The following is a 27036-nucleotide window of genomic DNA, read 5'->3' on the forward strand; positions in this document are numbered from 1 at the left end:
ACTGTATATACCATTGAAGAGCCCTCAAGCATGGCATGGCTGTGTTAACTGGTTTATCCTGTGAGACTCAACAGTGACAGAATTTAGAAAGCACAACAATGAGCCAAATGGCATTCACCAAATACACAGTGCTATCAGTTACATACATTTTAAAATATATAAAGTAATAGTGTAATTTGTTTCTGGATACTTACCTCTAGGAAAAGTGTCACAAGTCTACATAGAAAGAAAAGACTCCCACCAAATTGTGAAGAATTGTCCTTCAGAATGAAAGAGGGCAGTCAATCTAGGAATGGACAGTACAGAAATCTGAAGCTATGTCTATGCTGATAAATGCTTAGAGGTGGCCATGCAAGTGTGAAGAAGTGTGTGCACTCTGTTTCCCATTGGTGAAGTTAGCTATGTGTTTTAGGACTCTAGCTATTTTCCATGTGCTCCATGTCCATGGTGCAATGTGCAAGGAAAGTATGTGTGTATGTCAGTTCTTAGTAAAGGGGGGTTAATATGAAGGCAGTGGGTAGATGCCATGGCTGGCATAAAATATAACTTGTGTCTATGTTTTTGTTTGTTTGTTTGTTTTGTAGCAGCCCAACCCAGTTGAGCAGCGTTACATGGAGCTCTTAGCCTTGCGTGATGATTATATAAAGAGGCTTGAGGAATTGCAGCTTGCCAACTCTACCAAGCTTTCTGATCCCCCTGCTTCACCTTCCAGTTCCTCACAGATGATACCTCATGTGAAAACTCACTTCTGAGGGGATCACTGGCACTTCACTTGAGCTCTAGATAAGTGAAATAGTTGACTTTCATTTTGGTCATGTGTACAAAGTAGATTTAAAATATCTGCCTCCATTTAGAAGTTAAACTAACATCTTAGACTCTTGAGTATGTGCCTTCTGTAATACATATTACAAGAAATCCATGGTGTCTGTGTGGCAATGCGAAGAAAGGAGTCAAAAGGAGGTTCTGGAAAATCCTCACAATTTTTTACAAAGCACTTTTGCTAGGATAAAAATTTAAATTTAATTTACCTCTATATAAATGCTACATATACAGTATGTATTTTGTGGGCTTAATTGAAACATTATTTTAAATCCAGGGGGGAAATGTGTTTGTAAAATGGATTTTCCTGCAGCTGCTTACAACAGTTGCTTTGGATTATCTAAAATGAATCCAAATGTGAAAGATGGGTATTACTGCCAAAGCCAAATTGCACTCTGCTTCCTCGGCAGATTCCAAGAGCAAGGCATTGAAATAATTGCCAATTTTTATGCCACCATAAGTGGTAATGTAAGAAAAAAGATGAGCATTTCATCATTTTGAAATTTTGAAAATAAAAGAAAGGTTCTCCCATCATTTTTCCAAGAGAAGCATATTTTTCTATATTTTTTTAAAAAGTGATGTGATTTGATTTTTCTCCTTAACTTTGCCAGCTCTACTTTCTAAATTCCCCCCATGAGCTTGTCTAACACTGAGTCATGCTCAGGTTGAGGCAAACCCCAAATATAGCACTGTGTGAGGATGTCAGCTGCCTTCTGCTGCTTAGGTAAATATTTTTGCAAACACACCTAGTCAGTGCAGCTTATCTGCCAAAGTGTAGGTTTCACCGTCTTGGATGGATGAGCTATGGATAGAGCATCTTTCTTTAAAATAATGAGGTGTACATTTTTCAGTGTATTCTTGAAAGTATTCTGTTTATGTATCTCTGTTTAAATGGTGTTGGGTTCCTCCTCCATGTGCATGCATAAAAACTGGTTCTGCACATTGTTACTTGAAATACTGGGCAGTTTATTTTTTCAGTTTTTTTCATTTTGTTTTATAGTATGAAGTGAAATTTTAAATGCACAGTTCTATTTGATATCTGAACTAATTCATTTAGTAAATATATTTGTAAAAGCTAAAGCTAGAGCTAAAGCAATTAATGGTTTACTGTAATTTATAAAGATTATTTATAGCTAATATGGTTTTGTTTTCAGTGAATTATGAGAGATTAAAATTATCATTGTAAATTATTTTATGTCATAGCTTACCAGTCTACCAAATAATACATCTCAAATATAGTAGTGTAATGTATGAACTTTGTAAGCATAAACAATGTATTAGATATTCTTTTGCTTTTTGTAAATGCTGTAAATATTTCATAAATTAAAAAAGTGTCACTCTATAAAAAGAATGCTAATGCCAATAATTCAAAGGACTTTGTGAAATTTCATGAAAACATTTTCATGACAAAAGTATTAAAGACCTGCTATAATAAATGTATTTACTAAAACCTAACAATTTCCAGGGATATAACTGTGTATGTTTAAGATGTGCATGGTGCCCATCTATTTGCTTATTTTCTTTTTCTGGATCTACTTCACATGGTATTTGTTTTTAACATAGTAGCAACATTTGTTTTCTCTTTTGGTTGTTGTTTGACCTAAAGTCTCATATAGCCCAGGTTGGCCTCCAACTTATTGTGTCACCAAACCTGGCCTTGAACTCCTGATTGTCCTGCCTCCATCTCACAGTCATACACTGTCACAACCAGCTTATTTCCATTTCTCTCTGATAAATGGCCAAATGATTTTACTACTGATGGACACATCTGGAGAACTTTATGAAAATGCACACTGATGCCAGTTCACCTCATATATACATACACCTGGAACAGAGGATAGAAAACATCCTTGACAAGGTAGCAAAAGTCCACTCTGTGAAAAACAATTAAAATGGAGTCTCCAGGCTGTCCTACTGTAGCTGAGGATGACCTTTGAATTCTTGATACTCCTGCCTTCACTTCTGAAACACTAGGATATGCTACTATGCCCAGTTTTTATTCATTGTTAGAGACTGAATTTAGTGCTCTCTACATTTAGGGACTCTACCAACTAAGCCACATCTCCAGCCAGCATAGAACTTGCTGATGATATATGTATGTATGATGCATAATCACAAGGGTTATTAAAGAAAACTGTCTATAAAAACAAACTTCTAGAGTTTTAAATCAGTTTACACTTATATCAGTATAAATAAATGAATGAATAAACAAACAAACTTGTAGGATAGAGAAATCCAGAAGTCTAATGTATAACATAAGGACTTGTAGTTGTTAATGTATTTGAGATTTGCTCTTAGAGTTAGGAGTCTTGTCAAAAGCAGGATAACTGAGATTTTCTTGAATATGATAACCATCTCTACAGATCTGTCAAAAACATACTATGTTCCTTAAATGTATAGTATAGAAGAAATTTCTTAAAGATTCTGTTTTTTTAAAAAGAGAAACTCAACCACACCTTTCTTCTGAAATATACATTGAAGTCACAATGAGATGTTATGCCACACCCTTGTATCATAACCCTTGTTTTGTTCCAGGAATTGACCCTAGAGCCTGTTAAGTACTTTACCACTGAGCCACAACCCCAACTTTTAATGCTTTATTTTGAAATAAGATCTTACTAAGTTGCCCAGGTAAATTTGGGACTTGCAGTCCTCATGCCTCTGCCTGATAAATAGCTGGATTATAGGCTTTTCACCTCAGGCCTGGTAATGTTTACAAACATTAAAAGTCTGCCAAATCAGAAGCATTGGCCAGTAGAAGCTCTGGTATAATACTTTGGAGAACAGTTGGCATTACATGGTAAGTCGAAATGGCACCCTTTGACATGGTGTTTCTACCTTTGAATGAGAAAAATATGCATCATGTTCAGAGAAGCATTTTTGGTTATAGCTAAGAACAAGCTAGAAATAATTATCTAGCTACAGTGGGTCAGTTGTGGCATACTCTTAACAACAGAATACTGCATACCAGGATAAAATCACCATGTAACTATGACCACACATCACATTGATGAATTCCATAAGTATGTTAACTAAAAGAAACCAGACACAAAGACTGTATTATTTCAATCATGCAAGTTCAAAAGTAATTCTTATTTAGGGATATATGGATGGTAAAACAGAAGCAACTCATCATAGAGAAAGGAACAGGGTAGAAGCTTCTAATGCATGAAATGTGATGCAATGTGTAGAATTCAGAGAAAATTGAAATGCCTAGATTGCAATATACCCAAGCCTGGAAGAAGACGACAAAAAGGTAGGTGCAGTTCCTATGTGAAAGGTAGATTTGGGGGCACAAGGCCTAGCATGAAAAGGCCCGTTTAAGGCTACTATGTTTGACCTGATGGGGACTGACCCTGGTGTAGAGACAAGTAGAGGTACAGATTTAAAAAGAATCAAGAGTCTGTGGCTGGAAAGATGAAAAAGAAAAGAAAAGGAAACAAAAAACAATGCAGCTTTGGGTCTGGGAGCATGTTCTTGGTTTCAGAGTAGTGGGGTTCAGTCTAGACTGAAGTTTCTGCTTCCCGCTTCCTTTTCTGACATAGGACATGTCAACAGTGAATCAAGTCAGAGTGGTGAGATGGATGGGTTTAAGATATGCTGTGTTTGATAAAGTGTTTTGATGCAATGCTAAATTTAAGTATGGGGCTCACAGAAGAAATAAGAAAAGCAGACATGAGGACAAAACCCAAAGAGGTGGATGACATTGCCCAGTAATTGGAGAAATGTGATGAGCCCCAAGATTTGAAGAGGCAGATTTAGAAAGAAGTACAGATAGGAATAATTGCATGGTGGGAGTTAAGGGAAGAGGTCATTTCAAGGAACAAGTGATCTAGTAAACTATGGGTGGAAAATAGTTCAGTTTGGATTCTAGGGTGTCCCTCATAGACACATTTGAAAACAATTTCACTGGGACAGAAGCCAAACACCATGAAAGGTTAAAAGGCCAAGGGGCTAGCTCAAGCAACTAAAGGGAACAAGCCTGAGGGACATTCAAATGGAAAAACTATTGCTTTTGTGTCAGAAACTGAAGTAGCTCATGTTTCAGACTCTGCCAAGGAGGAGCTGTGGTAATGAAGACAAAGAAACAGAAAAGAACTAACACTTCTTCCTCTTGCCATGCAACAAGTGTTGCCTTCCTTCCATAAAATTTCCCCCTTGTAACTGACTGGACTGCTTAATCACACATATCTCTTGCTATCAATTTAAACCCTTCCCTCGTGACAGGACCTCAAAAGTAAACTTTGGGGGCATAGTTTGCTGGATACCTTTATCCATCTTCCCAACATGACCATATTAAACATCTCCTTTTTCTGTGTTTCACTATTAATTTTGCTCTTTCATTGGGGATGGGTGGCTAAAGCTGACTTGTTGGGACACAGGCTGAATCCCCTAAATTTGTTAACACCCTCTTTCTCATCTTAAGTCCTCTGCTTTATGCTTCACTAATACCACTATTCCCCTATCATGGTATATGCCATACTCAGTTGAAATTATGTGCTGCATGTCTTGCTTCCTCATTGTGAGATCAGATACTCATTCCCTGTGCTTCATGGCTGTAATGCCCAACAGGGTTTCTGGCATATAGTTGGCACACAGTATATATTCCTTTTGAATACATGGATGATCAGTGAAGTACAGGTAAGTGTAGGCTGTCCTTTCTACAGAGTTATCTATAAAGACAGAAGACAGAATGGATACTTTCTGAGAGATTAGACAGGAAAATGGGCTTTAGGGAGGGAAAAGAAGCCAGTGGAGAACAACAGTAGGAAATAGTGCTACTGAGTGATAGGACAATGCTCTGGAGTGAACACAGGCCAAGAGGAACTGTAACCGGAATAGCAGGGCCTATGCCATCACTACAGAGGCCAGTGGACAGAGACAGGAAAGGGATATTTTAAAATTATTTTTCTTTTATTGAAAATAGTTTTTTTATATAATATATCCTGATTGCAGTTTCCCCTCTTTCCAATCCCCCCAGTATTTCTCTACCTCCCCTCCTATCCAGATCCAATTTATTTCTCCCTCTCATTAGAAAATACACATGTTTCTAAGGGATGGTAATAAAATAAGACATAGTAAGATAAAACCAACACATTGAAATAAGACAAAACAAGCAAGCAAACAAACAGAAAGCACAAGAAAAGGAACAAAAAGATACAGATGTAGCTAGAGTTTTCTCTCCAGGTCCCGCCAAACCCTGGCAGTCCTGACAGCCCACTTATAAAATAATCACTCAGACACTTATATTATTTAAACTGTTTGGCCTAATGGCTCAGGCTTCTTGCTAGGTGTTCTTATATCTTAAATTAACCCATTTCTATTAATCTATACTTTGCCATGTGGCTCATGGCTTACCGGTACCTTACATCTCATCTCATTTGTCATGGCAGCAGCTGGCAGTGTCCCTCTGCCCTCTGCCTTCCACTTCCCAGAATTCTCTTCTCTACTTGTCCCACCTAAACTTCCTGCCTGGCTACTGGCTAATCAGTGTTTTATTTATTAACCAATCAGAACAACACATTTAACATGCAGAACATCCCACAGCATATAGAAGCAGAGATCTATTCATTCTCACACTCAGGAACCCCATAAAAACACAATACCAGAAAACTTAATATATACACAAAGGATTGTAGGGTGTGTGTGTGTGTGTGTGTGTGTGTGTGTGTGTGTGAGAGAGAGAGAGAGAGAGAGAGAGAGAGAGAGAGAGAGAGAGAGAGAGATGTTTTTAAAGGCCTGAGAACAACATTATGAGACAAGGAACCTCCATCTACTGGTGCACCATCTACTAGTAGGCATGCAGTGTACCCTTAAGAGTAGTTTGTTTCCCCAGTGAGATTGGGAGGTGGGGTGGGCTAAGTTTACATTTTCAAGTGATCAAGTGATTATCATTTGGGATGGGAGCATGTTTCCACTTCTTTCAGCTATAGAACTATGAGTTCATGTGTGCCTATCCTGCTGTGATTAGAAGGACTTGTTTCCTTAGTGTCTTCCATCCCCCTCTGGCTCTTACACTTTCTGCCTCCTCTTCCTCAATGTTCCCTGAGTCCTGAGTGGAAGGATTTGATTGAGACATCCCATTAAGGGCTGAGTGTCCCAAGGTGTTTCTCTCTCTCTCTCTCTCTCTCTCTCTCTCTCTCTCTCTCTCTCTGTGTGTGTGTGTGTGTGTGTGTGTGTGTGTGTGTGTGTGTGAGTGTGTGTGTATGCGCGCACATACGCATAATGTAAGTTGGTGTCTATTTTTCCCATCTGCTGCAGGAGAAAGTTTCTCTGATGATGGCTGAGCAAGACACGGATCTGTGAGTATAGCAGAATGTCATTAGAACTCATTTTATTGCTACATTCCTTTAGTAGAACCATATTTGGTTTTACCCTAGGTCCCTGGCCTATGTATTCTCAGGCTTTTGGTCACTCAAGCAGTGTCAGGTATGGGTTCCATCTCCTGGAGTGGGAGTACTCCCACAAGCTTTGTGCCACCATTGTCCTAGCATATTCTTGCATGCAGGATACCATTGTAGATAAAGAGTTTGTAGCTGGGTTGGTGTTTACATTTCTCCTTTGGTTGTATACACAGTACCTTCTGGTACCAAGAACACTAGTCTGTATGATGAAGGCTCTAGGTAGGCACCATGGACTTCTCCATGTTCAGTGAGTTGTGTAGATGTTTTCTTCAGTAATAGGGCCATGCTATCAATTTGTGGAAAGCAACTTAGTCTTGGCAACAGCCTGGGTTTGGAAATGTGATATCCTCTTGTTGCCATTCCTTGCACACTTTTCTCATTCTGTGTATGTTTAGCCTCTTGCTCTTTTTAAAATGCTGAGTTGACATAGCTTCTGTTGTTATCCTACTCCTCCAGGGGCATCTGGGTTGGGGAAGCAGTTAATTTAGAACTAATATGTATATGCTGACTCCATTTTACAATATGGAATACAAGTGTCTTTATAACACAGAATATCAAAGTGTCCCCTCTGTCTCTTCTGTCCCCTGTCAGAATCATAGGTACTTCTTTTCCTTGGCCATTAGAAAACAGGAACAGATGAAGAAACATTTGTGGAGGGTCATGGTAGGCTGAAAATGACTCCCCAAAAAAGTCATTGATCCTAGTCTCCAGAAATTGTAAAGAAGTGAGGAAATCAGAATTGAAGTTGGTTTCGTTCAGATCTAAACTGCTCCCACCCCCAGTTCGTATGTGAAAGGCTTGGTCTTCATTGCAGCAGTGTTCAGAGATGGGGAATTGGAAGGTAATAGATGATAATGTTTCTGCCCTCATCAATGGTGTTAACTGTATTCACAGATTCATAGCTGGCTTAGCTACCAGAAGGCTGTGGGAACTTTAGGAGATGGAACCTAGTTGGCAGAAATAAGTCATTGTAGGTGTGCCTTTGAAAGTTACCTTTTTTTCACTTGTCTCTTTTCCTCTTTTGCTCTCTTTTTCTCCTCTTCATTCCCCCTTGCTTCCTTCTTTCCCTCTGTCTTTTCTGGCTGCCCTATAACCGTGAATTTTTTGCTTCATCGTAGTCCAGAAAACAGAGCCAAGTAAACATGGATTGAAACATGAAAGTATGATCCTAAGTAAATCTTTACTACTTTAACTTGCCTCAAGTATTTTGTCATAGCTATGAAAAACTGACTATTCAAAGCTAATCAACTGACCTTGAGATAACATTATTCTGGACGTTTTGAGTGGGCTTGACACAGCTACAGGTATCTTTAAAAGTATAAAGGGGAGACAGACAATGCCAGAGTCTTGCCACGTGAGAAAGACTGGCCTGTCCTGGCTGTAAGAGTGGAGAGACAAGATCCAGGGAGTTCAGTAGGATTTAGATGTAAGAAAATACCAGAAAACAAATTTCCTCCATTACCCCAAAAAGTAGTGCAGCCCCATAGAATCCAAACTTCATGAGTGAGGTGTCTGACTTCTGCCCTCCAGGCTGGATGCTTACATTGCTGGTGGCGACTGGTTACAGTAACCATGAATGCAGATGGGAGAGAAAATACAAAAGGCTTCTGCCTGGTTTGCTCCATGTTCCGTACCCCTCCCATCCAACTGCAATGACAGAGGTCCTCAGGGAGATTTGTACTGCCTCAGAACAGAGAAGGGGAGAGGCCAAACTGTCCTTAGAAGTACTGCTCACCTCTCTGTCGTGTAGTTCAAATTCACGTTCTCTCAGTAGTTCCAAAGTCCTCTAGAACTGGGCTCATGGTGACATGACATGCTCTTAGGGAATTCCACCTGTACTTCAGGCCTCAGAAGTGACATCCTGAGGAAAATGAAAATTCACAGAGAGTAAAAGCAACTTGAAAACCAATGGAAACAACAACAGGAAGAGGCTTGTAAAGTTTACTTCAAACTACTGAAGTTACCATGGGCTAGTGGTTAACATGCTGCAGTTGTTCTGATGGCTTCATAGGGTCTAGCATGACTGTCTCTTCACACTTCAGTACTGGAATGTCAAGCTGGCACCTGAAATAAGCCAGGGTAGCAAGAGTTATGACATAGAGAAGAGCAAGGGCCACAGGAATGGGCTTTTTTATTTCTTCACAACTAATAACTAAAAGGTTCACACATTGTTCTTAAAGAAATAAAATCTGAAAACCATGTCTCAAAAACAAAGCCAACAAATAAGACCTAAACAACCTTGGGCTTGGAGATGACAGATAAAATAGCAAAAGCACTGTGGGGGAAAAAAACATTTGGCAAGAAGGACTCTAATAAAATGAAAAACATTTATGAAACAGTTAAGAGACTAATAAAGAAACCTCAGGCTGGGATAGGCTTGTGTTTTATATGTCTGATAAGAGACTATTCCACAGAGATTGTGTAATGTATATGTATTACATTTCCTCATATTGCAAGTAGCACATGATAATATACTCCAAGTGCCATCAGGGAAATATAAACCGCAATGAGATTCTACTATACACCTACTAGAGTGAGCAACGACACATCCTGGTGAGAGTGTGAGGAATCACCAACTTGTTTTCATTGCTGCTGAGACTACAGCATGGTACAACCACTTGGAGAGATAGTTGGGTAATGTCTTACACAACTGAACATAGCCTTGCCATATGGATCAACCATCATACACTTTGGACGTTACCTAGATGAATTTCAAAACTTATACCCAGGTACAACCCTTCACATTAGTGTTTGAAGCAGCTGTCACATGTTTATCAGACAGTTACCACAATTTGGTTTAAAAAATACAGGTTTAAAATAAAACAAAACAAAACAAAACTCTGGTACATCCAGATGATGGAATATTATTCTGTGCTTAAAAGAAATGAGCTATCCAGCCATGAAAATACATAAAATCCAAATTAATACTGTCCATATGCACTTAAGTCTTGGATCATCCAATAAATTATGGTCACCTATAAGACGAATTGCTAAACAGTCTTATTATTAAAAAACCTGTAGCCAGATATTGGGGTAAAAACTGAGAGATCAGAAAAGCAGAAAGAAGCCAGCCACATTCTTACCACTTCGAAATCCACAGACAAAGAGACCTACTTCCTATATACCCACGCCTATATGCCTTTCTGTTCTGCATCTCACTTCCCCTCTCTGCCCAGCTATATCACTTCCTGTCTGTCTGTACAAACCTCTAGACCTCTGTAGTTAGTGCTGGGATTAAACATGTGTGTCACCATGCCTGGCTCTTTTCTCCTACTGTGGCCTTGAACTCAGAGATCCAGATGGATCTCTGCCTGCTGAATGCTAGGATTAAAGGTATGTGCTACCATTGCCTGACTTCTATGTTTAATATAGTGACTGGCTTTTTCCTCTGACCCTTAGATAAGCTTTCTTAGGGTGCATAATATATTGGGGCACACCATATTTCACCACAGTCAACCTATCAGGGGCCACACATGTGAAGAAAGCTAATATCCACCCCCCCCACACACACAACAGCCTTCATCTGTCAGTAAGTCCTCACCTAGGATTCTTTGCCCCTCCTCTACCCATGCTGGAATTTTGACTGGCTTGATCATGTGCGAATCTTGTGCAGGCAATCACTGTATGTTGTATTTTCTACTCAGCTTTTCTCAGAACCTGAAACTCTTTTTAAAGACCAGTTGATTTGTTTTATTTTTAAAGGATTCTGTGCACTTAGACTAGCACTGATTGTTTAGAAATGACTATTTTAGATAATCTTAGTTAAAATGCATCCTTAAGTAGAGGTTATGGAATCAGTATTAGTTTGCTTGCTTTTGCTGTGATAAAGATCATAACCAAAAGCAACAGGAGAAGGAAAGGTTTGTTTAACTTACCCTTCATGTAACAGTACATCACTGGGGAAAGCTAAGGAGGAAACTGAAGTAGAGACATGGAGTGGTGCTGCTCACTGGCCAATCTGATAGAGGAGGATCTTCAGTTGAGATTTTTTCTTTCCAGATGACCCTGGCTTGTGTCAACTTGACTTCCTCCTCCCCAAAAATCCTAACCATCACAATCAACTTCTTTTGCAAACCTTATATTTGTGGAGACTTTAGACAGAATTTACCCTACATTTGTAGAGGCAGTGCCTAAGAAAAGGAAGTCAACCATCAAATGGGTTGGAAAATCAAACGTGATTACCTTAGTGTGGCTTCTAAAACCTCTATGTGGGTAAGTGTCTCCACAACTTATTGGTACATTGCATCTCTTCTCCAAATCCACCCTTCTTCAGGAGCTCTCTTAACATTGAGGTAAGGCTGTTTATTTCTGCCTGACCATTGTCACGATGTGAATCCTTGTCAGTAGAGGGCGCTGAAGGTACACTGGAGAAGATTTGTGTTGTGTGTTTTGTAGTGTTTTTCTCACACAGGGCCTCTATTTGTATGCAGACCAGGCTGGCCTGAAACTAGCAATCCTCCCATCCTCCTTCCTCTGCCTCCTGAGTTCCTAAGTGTTGGGATCACTTACACTTGGCTTGAAATGCATTTTATGAGAATCTGATATGCCCATTGGTTAGTCTACTGTGAAACACAGCATTCTCCAGTGCAAGGCGGCTGTGTGCAAAGTTCCTGCAAGTATTACCAATGCTGACTCTTTCTCCCCTCCCCCCCCCCCCCCCCCTCCATCTCATCCTTGGCTTCTTTTAAGAAGTCTCACTATTTAGCCCAGGTTGGCCTCAAACTCAAGACCATCCCACTTCAGCCTTCAGAAGACTGGTCACTATGTCTTTTAATTTCTGTGTTCTGATTCTTTACTACCTGAAGCAGAACACAGAAGCAGCCAAGAGGTCCTCAGTGAACGAGTGGAATTTCAAAGTGCAATAAAATATTACTTAAATTTTAAATTAAATTAAATATTAATTAAAAATGAGCTACTAACTCATGGAAAGAAATGGAGGAACTGGTGAGTGTTCAATTTTCTATAAATCTAAAAGTACAACAGTAATTTTGTCTATCAAATGAATCTCTCAGTGGTTAAGAGCACCCCTTACTCTTGCAGAGGACCTGGATTCAATTCCCAGAACCCACATAGCAGCTCACAACTGTCTGTAACTCCAGTGATGTGATTGCCTCTTATGACCTCCGTGTGCATGCATGTGGTACACATGCATACATGCAGGCAAAACATGCATATATACATAATAATAAAATATACCTAAAATTTATATTTTAACATCAAAATATATTTTATTCTGGACCTCTTTCAGATCTTATTCAAATTACAGTTGTCAAAGCAATACAATGCAAAGGGGAATACTGTAACAACACACACACAGCAAAATGTGCCTGGAAAGGGCCAAAGGGTCATTGGGGATGAACCACTGCAATGTGGAACCAAAATACATCGTAAGTGTCATTGACATGGTCCAGGAGAGATAGACATCTGCATCAGTCTTCTTTACACAGTCATCATGAAAACTGAACAATAAAGTTCTTTAACATGTACAAAAAAACCTGTCATGGGCTGGTTTACACTTTTACAACAGTTTTAAAGTTAACTGGGGAACTAAAGAAAGGATGCAGACGTTATCACCCAGTGCTAGGATATGCTCACAGAATCAGACCCAAAGGATTTGCCAAACCCAAATGAAAACACTATATATAGTGACAATGTCAAAGTCAGGAGAGAAAATCACTTCTGTATTTAAGGATGGTAGAGATACACAATGAAGTCTGCCTGTTTGTAATGAGATGAAGACGTACACACAACAACATGCAGAATGTTTCCTCCAACTTATCCAGAAATTCCAAAGAAAACATGAAACAGTTTGCTAGGTTTAAAAAAAAAAAGAAAAAAAAAGGCTAGTTCTTCACCCTGCTTCAACACTATCACAGAAGAGCAGAAATAAAGAATACTATGGACACCTCAGAACTGCTGAAGATGATACCAGATTCTAAATGAGTGGATTAAAAATGTGAGGACTCCCTTTTTTTCTCTCTTCTACATTCAATTAGAATCATGTATTTAAAAACTGATATTAAGCTGGGCAGGGTGGAATATGCCTTTAATTCCAGCACTCAGGAGGCAGAGCCAGGCTGATCTCTGTGAATTTGGGGCCAGCCTGGTCTACAGAGCAAGATCCAGGACAGGCACCAAAACTACACAGACAAACCCTGTCTCAAAAAAACCGAAACCAAACCAAATCAAAACAAAACAAAAAACTGATATTAAACGTGACAGACACTTCAGAGCTATTACTGGAAGTAGTTCACACCTTCCCTCCTTGCTGATTTCAGAGAAAAGGAGGGAATCAAAAACCAACTGGAAAACCACCCCCAGGGTCTCTGAAGGCTGGCTGCCAGCCCCCAAATGCTGGCTTTTGCTGGTGCGCCACTATGTTAGTACATGGAGGCAGAATTTCTACAGGAACTATGCAAGTACCACTCTTAGCTCATGGGAATCCAGCTGTTGTGAAAACATGCAACATGCTTACAAAAACATAAATGGTCTTTAAAAGAGCAAGATAGCACTGTCTGAGATGGTTTTCCTATGCATCTGGTATCACTTGTCATGTCTGCTTGCAGAAGCCTGTTCATCTGTGATTCCTTTAAACAGCAAAATGCCCAGTCCTCATTCATATTTTACATTACTCCTTTTTTGACAAAGTCATTCTACATAAACAGATAACTCCTTTAAAATAGTACTCTCTAATTAAATCTGATTCGACAGAAAGAATCTTAGGGAAAGGAGTGCCTTATGAGTGAAAAGTACAAATCTTTGGCCTGTCTCTTGAAATTTTAATGTCAAAAAGCAAAAAACCCTCATGTGATTCAATCTATTGATTACTTTTTGCACCATAATTTGTTTTCTTATACCACAAAAGGAGGCACTTTCAGTATCTGTAAAAGGAATTTAATCCTAAAACATACTCACCTAGATGATAACTCATGAAAACAGAATTTCCTACACTCTAAAACCTATTCCAGTTACCAATTCTAAAGTCATTTGAAAGTCAATGATATTACCTGATCATGGAAAATGGAAACAGGGAAAATCTATATCTCCAGGCGTCTCTGCATGGAGAGCAGATTCCTTCATGCCTCTTAAGGATGGCAGCTGCTCCCTCTAGTCTACTTTAATCAAAGTGTTTTCATTGAAGTCTCCTTATTCTCTTTTCTTATGATTAAGTTCCTGAGAGTAAAATATAAAACAATGATGTAAATGAACACTATAGAAAGACTCCTGGACTCAGTGGATCTTCAGAGTAAGCTCTCAGAAAAAGACAAGAGGAAAAGTAAGAACCCCAAGACAGAACTTCATATACCATGAAACATGGGCTCTCGTGACCATCTGACTGCTTGGGGGAAGACACAGTGTGGTGTCTGTGGAGCAGCATTGTGGCATGTCAGCAGGCTATGGTGACAGAGAGAAGAGCAGCAAAGCACCCAGTCCTATGCTCATAAAGAACCAGCCTAAAGATGGACACCTTCAGACAAGTCTGCACAGGAGGACCAACGGCTTTGGGACAGCAAAGTTCTGCACTCATGCTCTGTTACACATCCTATCACAGCTAGTCGCTGAAGTAAAACAGCCAAAGAAAGAATTAGGAAAAAAAAACCAAAAAGAAAAACAAAAAATAACAACAAACTCACCCAACAGGAAGCAAGACAATATCATAAAATTCAGCTGTCATTTTGGCAGCCATACTGTAGGAATTTGTGACTGTCTTTGAATCAGCTGGGAAGAATGTCAATGACTGTATGCAAATGAATAAAATGTCCATATCAAAATACAAAAGCACTATCAATAATAACCTCTGATCTTCAGGTTTAGATTCAGTGCAATTGACAAATACAGCGCTGAAAGAGATGCAGCTGAGGCATACTCAAAACGTTTGTGTCTATTCCTGGAAGCACATTTAAAAATTATTGCACAGATTTTTTTTTTACTTATTTATTTTCATAAACAACAACAGAGGAGCCGGGCGGTGGTGGCACACACCTTTAATCCCAGCACTTGGGAGGCAGAACCAGGCTGATCTCTGTGAATTCGAGACCAGCCTGGTCTCCAAAGCAAGTTCCAGGAAAGGCACAAAGCTACACAGAGAAACCCTGTCTCGAAAAAACCAAAAGAAAAAAAAAAAAAAAGAGAGAGGCCAACAGATGCGACCTTCTTGAAGTAAAAGCAGAATCAATTGCCAGACACTCAGCATTATAGATTTCCTAGAGAGCCCCAGAGCAGTGAGCTCTAAACATCTCAGTGTGATCCAACCCTAAAAACACCTTTCACAAACCATAAATGACTGCCTCTCTGGATGCAAAGTTTTAAAAATATTATTACAGTATCATAGTCCTCAGTAACAACAATGGGAGAGATATAACAATGTATAGTGAAAATTAAGTGTTTTCATCCTCTTCACCAAAAACAAATGCTGCCCTAACTCAGTGAAGCCAAGATTTTCGTCAATCAATGCTGTTTTGTAAAGAGCAAAGCTATAGATGTAACCGTCTTGTAAAATAAGAAACACAGAGCCAATTGCAGAGTTAATAGCCAAGAGGTCAGAGCAATAGCTGAGAGCTGAAAACCTTACCCTTCACTGCTGCTCTGTCTTTCCTCTCCACAAGAGAGCTACTTCCTTGTTTTTCTCTTTTTTTTATAGACTTTCTGTTCTGCCAACCACATGACCTCCTGGTCACTGCCTGTCTGTACAGACCTCCAGGTTTTCTGTGGTTGGTATTGAGAATAAAGGCATGTGTTGCCATGCTGGCTGTATCCTTGAACACTAGATCCTGCCTAGCTCTGCCTCCCAATTACTGGGATTAAAGGCGTGCACCACCACCCAGCTTCTGCTATAGCTTGCTCTGACCCCAAGGCAACATTATTAATACACAAATAAAATCACATTTCAGTACAAATAAGATATCACTATAAAAAGCAGCAGATACTGAGCTTCAAAGCTGTGGGGCTGGGCTAGAGCCGCTTAGACAGAACACAGGTGGGACTCAGGAGTCAAAGGCCTGAAAATAACTAGTTGGAAAAATAGTGTTATAAATTTGCTAAGCAATTTCTTAATAAAAATTTAAAGATATAAATTTGACAACTGTTATCTTCAGAACTGACGAGCCTGGATTCTTCTGTTAATCTCGACTATCTTCTTAACCACCTTCACAAACAGGGCCTCTGGTGAATATTTGTAGGTATATTTTACTTTTAGCTGAGCACAAAAGAGATTTGATTGGATACTTCTATCTTTAAAAATAATTGATATAAACAGAGTAAAAGACATGATACAGTAGTGGTTACTAGAAAAACAGCAGCTTAGATCTATGTTGCTTGACAAAGTGCAGCCTCAGCACCACAGACACAGCGGCAATACCTTGCCCTAAATTCTCAGTCACTGCTACTCAAAAATATCTCAAAGCAAGCCTTTAAAAGTTGTTTTGTTGTTATTGTTGTGGTGGTGGTGGTTGTTTTTTTGGGGGGGGTTGTTTATTTTTATTAATTATTTTATTTTTTACTCACTCCACATACCACCCCCAGATTCCCCCTCCTCCCTCCTCCCATTCCTTCAGCCCTCCTTCCCAAGCCACCCCGCATTCTCACATCCGCCAAATCAAGGTCTCCCATGGGGAGTCAGCAGAGCCCAGCACACTGAGCTTAGGCAGGTCCAAGCCCCTTCCCACTGCACCAAGGCTGCGCAAAGTGTCACACCACAGGAAACAGATTCCCAGAAGCCTGCCCATGCATTAGGGACAGATCCTGATCCCCCTATCTGGGTGTCCCCCAAACAGTTTGAGCCAAATAACCATGTTCCGTATCCAGAGGGCCTAGTCCAGTTCCATGGAGTCTCCACAGGCACCAGTCCACAGTTCATTGGCTTCCACTAGTGTAGATCTCTGCACATCCTCCCATCATGATCTCTATGTCCTCTGCCTGCAGAATCCCTCCTCTCTCTCACCAATTGGATTTCTGGAGCTCAGCCTGGCACCTGGCCATGGATCTCTGCATCTGCCTCCATTGGTCCCTGGACAAAGGCTCTATGTTGACAGCTAGGTTATTTGCTAGGCCAGTCACCAGAGTAGACCAGTCTAGGCACCGTCTGGACCACTTCCAGCAGACCAAGATGGGGTCATCCTTGTGGATTCCTGAGTGCCTCCCCAGCACCCTGCCTCTCCCTATTCCCATGATGTCCTCATCTATCATGGTATCTCCCTCCTTACCCTCCCACCATTTCCCTTTGTTCTCATCCCCCACTCCTCGCCCTCTGCCACCCCTCCACCCAATCCACTCATGTAGATCTCATCCACTTCTCCTTCGCATGGTCATCCATGTGTCCCTCCTCGTGTCTTTCCCTGTTAGCTAGCCTCTCTGGAGCTATGGGTTGCAGTCTGGCCATCACTTCCCTCATATTGAGTATCTGCTTATGAGTAAGTACATACTATGTTTGTCCTTCTGAGTCTGGGTTACCTCACTTGGGATGATTTTTTCTAGTTCCACCTATTTGCCTGAATTTTTCATGATATCATTGTTGTTTGTTAGTTTGTTTGTTTTCACTGCTGAGTAGTACTCCATTGTGTATATGTGCCACATTTCCTTTATCCATGCTTTAGTTGAGGGGCACCTAGGTTGTTTCCAGGTTCTTGCTGTTACAAATAATGCTGATATGAACATAGTTGAGCATGTGTCCTTGTGGTAATATTGAGCATTCCTTGGGTATATGCCCAAAAATGGTATAGCTGGGTCTTGAGGAAGACTTATTCCCAATTTTCTGAGAAACTGCCATATTGATTTCCAGAGTGGCTGTACAAGTTTGCATTCCCAACAACAGTGGAGGAGTGTTCCCCTTGCTCCACATCCTCTCCAGCATAAGCTGTCTTTAGTGCTTTTGATCTTAGTCATTCTGATAGATGTAAAATGGTATCTCACTGTTGGTTTGATTTGCATTTCCCTGATGACTAAGGATGCTGCGCAATTCCTTAAATATCTTTCAGACATTTGAGATTTTTCTGTTGAGAATTCTCTGTTTGGTTCTGTAGCACATTTTCTAAATTGGATTGTTCAGTATTTTTGAAGTCTAGCTTTTTGAGTTCTTTATATATTTTAGAGATCAGCCCTCTGTCAGATGTGGGTTTGGTGAAGATCTTTTTTCCATTTTGTAGTCTGTCATTTTGTCTTATTGACCATGTCCTTTGCTCTACAAAAGATTTGCAGTTTCAGTAGGTCCCAATTATTAAGTGTTTCTCTCAGTGTCTGTGCTACTGGTGTTATATTTAGGAAGTGGTCTCCTGTGCCAATGCGTTCCAGACTATTTCCTCCTTTTTCTTCTATCAAGTTCAGTGTAACTGCGTAGTACGAAACTTAGAAGGTCTTATGTAGCTAGAGTTTTCCTGCCTGGCCCACAGTCAGGACAAATCTCTCTCACCTGCCAGGCCCATAGACGCTCAGAACCAAACAAGTAAACACATAGAAACTTATATTGCTTACAAACTGTATGGCTGTGGCAGGCTTCTTGTTATCTACTTCTTCTATCTTAAATTAACCCATTTCTGTCAGTCTGTACTTTGTCACATGGCTTGTGGCTTACTGGTGTCTTTACATGTTGCTTCTCATGGCAGCGTCTGGCAGTGCCTCTCCCCCAGCCTTCCACTTCCCAGAATTCTCTTCTCTCTTGTCCTGCCTATACTTCCTGCCTGGCCACTGGCCAAACAGCATTTTATTTATACAGAGCGATATGCACAGCATTCCTATTAATAGAATCAAACTTGGGAGCCAGGTGTTGTGGTGAATGCTGGAAGATCAGAGAGACAGAACAGACCATAGCTAACCTCACCTTACCAACTCCTCAGCTGATTCTGTTTCCTCAAACTGGAAGCCTCTGTGTCCTTATTCAAATGGATCTCAGCTGAACTGCTTCCAAAAGCCTAAAAGCTTAATTGGCACTAGTTCCTGGTTTTCATGCCTTTTATACCTTTCTGCTTTCGGACATCACTTCCTGGGATTAAAGGCTCTTGTTACCACACCTGGCTGTTTCCAGTGTGGCCTTGAACTCACAGAGATCCAGGCAGATCTCTGCCTCTGGAATGCTAAGATTAAAGGCATGTGTGCCACCATTTTCTGGCCTCAATATCTAGTGGCTATTCTGTTTTCTAACCCCAGATAAGTTTATTAGGGTGAACAATATTTGGGGGAACATAATTTCACCACTTAACTGGATTTATGTTGAGGTCTTTGATCCTATTGGACTTGAGTTTTGTGCATGGTGACAGATAGGGATCTATTTCCAATCTTCTGCATGTTGACATCCAGTTATGCCAGCACCATTTGTTGAAGATGCTTTCTTTTTTCCATTTTACTGTTTTGGCTTCTTTATCAAAAATCATATGTTCACCATTAACATGTACTATTTTATGAGTTTGTTATCTCTAGATCATTATCTTAATTATTCCATTTATTTTTAATCTAAAATAGTCTTTAAGATTATAGAAATTTATGGCTTCCCACTTCTTTCATCACAGTTGACATAGTCATTTATTGTCATAGTTCCTTTGGGGGTTCACACTTTTCTTAAATGTCTTCAGACCTATGTTACCAAACCATACTTCTGTGAATATAATGGACAACACATGTATTTTTCTAATGAAGACTTTGGATTTGGTAAGTAGGATTGGTCATTTGTAGATGAGAGTGAAGATATTAATATAAATTATTACAGAATTTGTCATGCAATGGAAGAAGTATCATTAATGTTAATTCATATCAGTCAAATTAATGTCATGCTTTTCCACTCATTAGGAGAAGACATTTTCAAAATGTTTTATTTCTAATATTTAAAGTGAACATACAGATATTATACAATTTGATGTAAAGACTCTAATCTGTTGCAAAAACACAGAGGTCAGAGATGAGATAATGATTCCAAAGTTTTACCACAGAAGAAGGCATTTGCAATGAACAGCTTTTTCTGACTTCTGATGTGACCTTGTAATTATTTAGCACAAAACAAATGATAGTCTAACTGAACAAATTAGCCAATAAAAAAAAGAATGCTGAAAACTTAAAAAAAAAATCATATATTCATAGCTATGTGCATTAATGACAGAATCTTCAATTCAATAACATTGGTCCACATGTCAGTTTTTATGCCATTACCAAGCGGTTATTACTATAGCTCTATAGTATAGCGTGAGATCAGGGATCTTTATGCTTCTAGAGGTTGTTTTATTATACAGGATTCTTTTGGCTATCCTAAGTTTTTTTTTTTTTTCATTTTTCCATATAAAGTTGAGTATTGTTCTTTCCAAGTCTGTTAAGAATTGTGTTGGGATTTTGATGGGGATTGCACTGAATTTGTAGATTGCTTTTGGTAAGATTGCCATTCTTACTATGTTAATTTTACCTATCCATGAGCATGGGAGATCTTTCCATTTTCTGACATCTTCTTTGATTTATTTCTTCAGAGACTTAAAGTTCTTATCATACAGGTTTTTCACTTGCTTAGTTAGGGTTACCCCAAGGTATTTTATATTATTTGTGGTTATTTTAAATGGTGATTTTTGGATTTCTTTCTCAGCCCATTTATCATTTTTATATAGGAGGGCTACTGATTTTTTGAGTTAATCTTGTATCATGCCACATTACTGAAAGAGTTTATCAGCTGTAGGAGTTCCCTGGTAGAATTTTGGGGGTCATTTATGTATACTATCATATTGTCTGCAATAGTGAAAGTTTGACTTCTTCCTTTCCAATTTTTATCCCCTTGATCTCCTTTTGTTGTCTTATTGCTCTAGTTAGAATTTCAAGTACTATGTTGAATAAGGATGGGGAAAGTGGACAGCCTTGTCTTATTCCTGATTTTAGTGCAATCACTTTGATTTTCTCTCCATTTAACTTGATGTTGGCTGTTGGCTTGCTGTAAATTGCCTTTATTATGTTTAGGTATGTTACTTGTATCCCTGATCTCTCTTGAACCTTTATCATGTAGGGGTGTTGGATTTTGTCAAAGACTTTTTCAGCATCCAATGAGATGATCATGTGGTTTTTTCTTTCAGTTTGTTTATATGGTGTATTACATTGACAGAATTTTGTATGTTGAACCATCCTTGCATCCCTGGGATGAAGCCTACTTGGTCATGGTGGATATTTTTTGATGTGTTCCTGGATTTGGTTAGCCAGTATTTTATTGAGTATTTTTGCATCAATGTTCATGAGCAAGACTGGTCTGTAATTCTCTTTCTTTGTTGCATCTTCGTGTAGTTTGGGTATTAGGGTATCTGTAGCCTAATAAAAATAATTTGGTAATGTTATTTCTGTTTTTATTGTGTGGAACAATTTGAAGAGCATTGGTATTATCTCTTCTTTGAAAATCTGGTAGAATTCTGAACTGAAACCATATGGTGCTGTGGATATCGCTCTGTGTAAATAAAGTTCTGGCTAGCTCAGTCAGTTGATTTTAAATGAGATCTCTTTCTAAAAAAAAGAGAATATGATATAGATATAATAGGATGAAAGGGTACATTAGGGAACTTACTTCTAAAGAGCAACAACTTGTTTTAAATGTTTTACATTGGTATAGATTTTAGTCTATCAATACAAACTTAAAGTTAATTTTGTTATACTGTGTGCATATTTCTACTCTTGTATAAGGTATTATGTTTATATAGCTCATTTTAAATTGTAATGGATAATTAAATAGATTAATAATTAGTCATCTATGATAATCATACTCGTAGCCTTGTTAGTTAAGTTTTCTAGGTATACATAGATATATTTCAGATAGACAGGTAATCTTCAAACACTTCAAAGTCTACAGAATATGGCATTTAAAATATTTTTAAAATTTAGACTTTCTGGACAGTGAGACATGTCTGCTCCTGGCAGCACCGATTTACTTCAGAGAGGAGGATGGGCATTGAAGACACTTCATATCTTATCTTCACCTTGGCAAAAATAGCCATTTGGGCAAGAAACTGTTCTTGCCTGGACTGCTTGATCAACTGGACATGCAGGACCCATAGAAAGGTGACCACTGAACTTTGCTTGACAAAATGGTCCTTCAGGTTCCTGCTTTGCAGAGGAAACTGCCGGACATTCTACAGGACATTGAGAGAAGTGAACAACAGACTCTAGCCCTGTGGGCTGAAGACAAATGCCCCAACTTTACAAAGGAACATTAGGTGACTGTCCAGGCTGCCAGCTGTCTCTGTCTATTCTTGCAAGACTCCTAAAAAATGTTTACATCCTTCTCCCAGTTCTCAGGTAATATTATATCCTTCTAAAGTCTTTGATGTTGTTAAAGACTAGATAGGTATAATTTCCTCAATTATGATAAAAGATAAGTTAGATATCAAACCTTAGACTCACAAATATAAGATAGGATATCTTCTTTAATAATGTAACTGTAATTCTTGCTTGATAATTGTTTTATTATATATAATTGTACTATGTAAAAGTTAAAACCTTCCTTTAAAAAAAAAGAAAAGGGGAAGTGCTGTGGATATCGCTCTGTGTAAATAAAGTTCTGGTTGGCCAGTGTCCAGGCAGGAAGTATAGGCAGGATAAGAGAAAAGAGAATTCTGGGAGGTGGAAGGCTGGGTGGAAGGAGAGACTGCCAGCCGCCGCCATGACAAGCAACATGTAAAGACACTGGTAAGCCACAAGCCACGTGGCAAAGTATAGATTAATAGAAATGGGTTAATTTAAGATAGAAGTATATAACAAGAAACCTGCCATGGCCATATAGTTTGTAAGCAATATAAGTTTTTGTGTGCTTTCTTGGTTGGGTCTGAGCGACTGTGGGACTGGCGGGTAGGAGAGATTTGTCCTGACTGGGCCAGGCAGAAAAACTCCAACTACAGATGTCCTTCCTGATCTCTTTTGATTAAGTTTAGTTTGAAGTCTATTTTTTTTAGATATTTGGATAGCTACACCAGATTGCTTCTTAAATCCATTTGCTTGGAATGTCTTTTCCCAGCTTTTTATTCTGAGGTGGTGTCTGTCTTGGAAGTTGAGATGTGTTTCTTGTATGTGGCAGAATGAGGGATCCTGTTTTTGTATCCATTCTATTTCCTATTTCTTTTTATAGGTGAATTGAGACCATTGATATTAATGGATATTAATGACCAGTGATTGTTAATTCCTATTATTTTTTGGTGGTAGTCTTGTGTGTTTTCCTTCTTTGGTATTTGTTGGTGTGGAACTATCTATTGCCTGTGTTTCCTTAGGTTAGATTTGTCCTTTCAAGTGCTTACTATAGGGCTGGATTTGTGGAGAGATGTTGTTTAAATCTGGTTTTATCATGGAATATTTTGTTTACTCCATCTATGTTGATTAAGTTTTGCTGGGTATAATAGTTTGAGTTGGCATCTATGGTCTCTTGGTGTCTGGCCCTTTAATACATATCTAACTTCTGTGGTTATTCTAAATGAAACATGCATATCTAAATCTTAAAAATTAACATCCTCATATAAGATAAAACATACAATTTTGTCTTTCTGCGTCTGAGTTACCTCACTCAGGATGATATTTTATGGTTCCATCTACTTACCTGCAAATTTCATTTTTAACAGCTGATTAATATTCCATTGTGTAAATATACCAAATTTTTATTCTCTATTCATCAGTTGGTGGACATTTGGGCTGTTTTCAATTTCTGGCTATTATGAATAGATAGAAATGAACATGGACAAGCAACTATCTCTATAGTAGGATGTAGAGTCCTTTGGGTATATACCCAAGAGTGGTATAGCTGGATCTTGAAGTAGACCAATTCCCAAATTCCTGGAGAACCACCACACTGACTTCCATAGTGGTTGTACCAACATGCACTCCTACCAGAATAGATGAATGTTCCCCCTTACTCTGCATTCTTGCCAGAATGAGCTGTCATTTGTTTTGTTGATCTTGGCCATTCTATAAGGTTTAAGATGAACTCTCAAAGGATTTTTAATTTGTATTTCCCTGATAGCTATGAACGTTGAACATTTTAAAAATGTTTTTCATCCATTCATTTAATGTTTTAGGAACTCTCTGCTTAGTTCTGTATACCATTTTGAAATTTTTATTTATAAAAAAGATTTTCTTTCCTTTTACATACCAACTGGTTCCCCCTCCTTCCTCTTCTCCAGCTCCCCCCAGTTACCTCCATCCCATCCCCATCCCCTCCTCATAGAGAGTAAGGCCTTTCTTGGGTAGTTAACACTGGCTGTTACACCATGTTGGGGCTAGACCTAGCCCCTCCCTTCTGCATCAAGGCTGAGTAAGGCATTGCACCATACAGAATGGGATCTAAAATGCCAGTTTGTATACCTGGGATAAGTCCTGCTCCCATTGCCAGGGGCCCCACAAACACATCAAGCCACGCAACTATCACCCACATTCAGAGGGCCTAGTATGTTCCCATGCAGGCTCCCCAGCTGTCAGTCCAGAGTCCATGAGCTCCCATTAGCTTGGGTCAGCTATTTCTGTCGTTATTCCCATCCCCCCCCATTGCTCTTACATCTTTTCTCCTTCTCTTCAACTAAACTCCAGGATCTTGGCCAAGTGCCTGGCTGTGGGTCTTGGAATCTGCTTCCATCAGTCACTGCATGTAGGTTCTATGATGACAATTAGGGTAGACAACAATTGTTCAGGGGAAGGATAATTCAAGAACTACAACACCAGAGAAGCTAGGTAAAGAGGAGGAGACTAAGAGGGACACACATGCATCACCCCAGAAAGGAGAAAGGGTTAAGATCTCCTGGGCAAACTGAGGGGAGGGAATAAAGGTGAAGGATGGGAGGTAGGAACACTGGGGAGAGATGGGGAGGGAGAGCAGTGAAAGAGATATCTTAACAGAGCATACTATTAAGGGAATGGGGAGAAATCGGCACCTGGGGAAAACCCCAGGAACTCACAAGATTGTCCCCAGCTAAGACTCATAGCAGTGGTGGAGAGGGTTCTTGAACTGTATCCCATTTTAAATTGGGTTGTTTTCTTGATGCTCAGTTTTTATTTGTTTGTTGTTCTTAATTATTTGTTTATAGGTACTGACCCACTACCAGGTGTATAATTAGTCAAGATTTTTCCAAATATGTAGGCTGCTGCTGCTTTATTTTAATTATGGTATCATTTGATATACAGATACTTTTTAGCTTGATGAAGTCCCATTTATGTAATTTTTTATCTTAATGTTTGCACTGTCAGGATCTTGTTCAGAAAAACATCTCCAGTATAATGAGTTCAAGCCTATTACCTACTTTCTATTCAATCAGATTCACTGTATCTGGTTTTATACTGAGATTTTTGATCCATTTGTACTTGAGTTTTGTGATGACTCTATTTCCATTCTTCTACATGGAGACATCCAGTTTGACAAGCACCATTTATTGAAGATACTGTTTTGTTTTGTTCACCAGTGTGTATTTCTGGCTTCTTTACCAAAAATCATGTGTCCTTAGGTGTGTAGATTTATGTCTGAGTCTTCAGTTCAATTCCATTCATTAACATGTCTGTTTCTATGCCAATACGATGATGTTTTTAGTACTATAGGTCTGTAATACAACTTGAAATCTGGGGTGGTTATACCTCTAGCAGTTATTTTATTATTCAGTATTGTTTTAGCTATTCTGTTTTGTGTGTCTGTGTCTCCATATGAATATCAATTTCTTTCAAAAGTTATGTTGAAGATTACAATAAATTTATAGATTGATTTTGGTAGGATGGCCATTTTCACAATATTAATCCTACTGATCTATGGTGATATTTTATTTGTACTGAAATGTGATTTTATTTGTATGTTAATAAATAAAGTTGCCTGGGGGTCAGAGCTAATAGCAAGCCATAGCAGAAGCTGGGCGGTGGTGGTGCACGCCTTTAATCCCAGCACTTGGGAGGCAGACCTAGGCGGATCTCTGTGTGTTCAAGGATACAGCCAGCATGGAGACACATGCCTTTAATCTCAATACCAACCATAGAAGACCTGGAGGTCTATACAGACAGGCAGTGATGAGGAGGTCATGTGGTTGGGTTTACAACCAATGAGAAGGCAGAACAGAAAGTCAATAAAAAGACAGATACACAGGAAATAGACCTCTTTCTGAGGGGAAGGATGACAGTGACAGCTAAGGGTAAGAAAGGCAGTTTTAAGTCTCAGCTCTTAGCTATTGCTCTGACCTCTTGGGCTTTTAACTCTGCAATTGGCTTTGTGTTTCTTATTTAATAAGACTGTTCATCTACACTGATCCACAAACATGGGATATATTTCTGATGTCCCCTTCAATTTCTTTCTTCAATACTTTTAAAAACTTCAAGTTTTTATTACACAAGTCACATGCTTGGTTAGAGTTATTATAAGACATTTTATTATTTTTGAAGCTATTGTGACAGGTACTATTTCACTGATTTCTTTCTTGACATAGTTGTCATTTGTATCTAGGAAAGTTCTGATTTTTGTGTGTCAATTTTGTATCTGTCTACTTTGCTGAAAATGTTTACAAGCTGTTGATGGTTCTTGGTGGAGTCTTTAGGGTGTTTTATGTATAAAATCATATCATTTGCAAATGTAAACACTTTGACTTCTTTCTTTCCTGTTTGAACTTCCTTAATTGCCTTCTGCTGTCTTATTGCTCTAGCTAAGTCTTCAAGTACGATAGTGAATGGGTACAGAGAGAGTGGACTGATTTTAGTGGAAATGTTTTAAGTTTCTCTATTTGCATTCTTCTACATGCAGTCATCCAGTTTAACCAGCACCATTTGTTGAAGATTTCTATTTCACTAGGTGTTTGGGGTCTATTTAAATTGTTTGTTTCTTCTTGATTTAACTTTGATAGGTCATATATTTCAAGAAATCCATCCA

At 39.0% G+C, this 27036-nt stretch overlaps 1 protein-coding gene across 4 annotated transcripts in view; it reads left to right on the top strand.

Moving 5' to 3' along the window:
- Mtm1 (myotubularin 1) overlaps nt 1-2274 on the top strand; it is a 132961-nt gene extending 130687 nt beyond the window's left edge. For all 4 annotated transcript variants that reach the window (XM_036175335.1, XM_036175334.1, XM_036175336.1 and 1 more), the window contains one exon: nt 585-2274. In XM_036175335.1, the coding sequence (XP_036031228.1) occupies nt 585-752 (168 nt within the window). In that variant the 3' untranslated portion in view covers nt 753-2274. The remainder of the gene's footprint in view (nt 1-584) is intronic.
- The last annotated feature ends 24762 nt before the right edge of the window (nt 2275-27036 follow it).

Source organism: Onychomys torridus, chromosome X (genome assembly GCF_903995425.1).
Source record: "Onychomys torridus chromosome X, mOncTor1.1, whole genome shotgun sequence".
In the NCBI taxonomy this organism is placed as follows: Eukaryota; Metazoa; Chordata; class Mammalia; order Rodentia; family Cricetidae; genus Onychomys; species Onychomys torridus.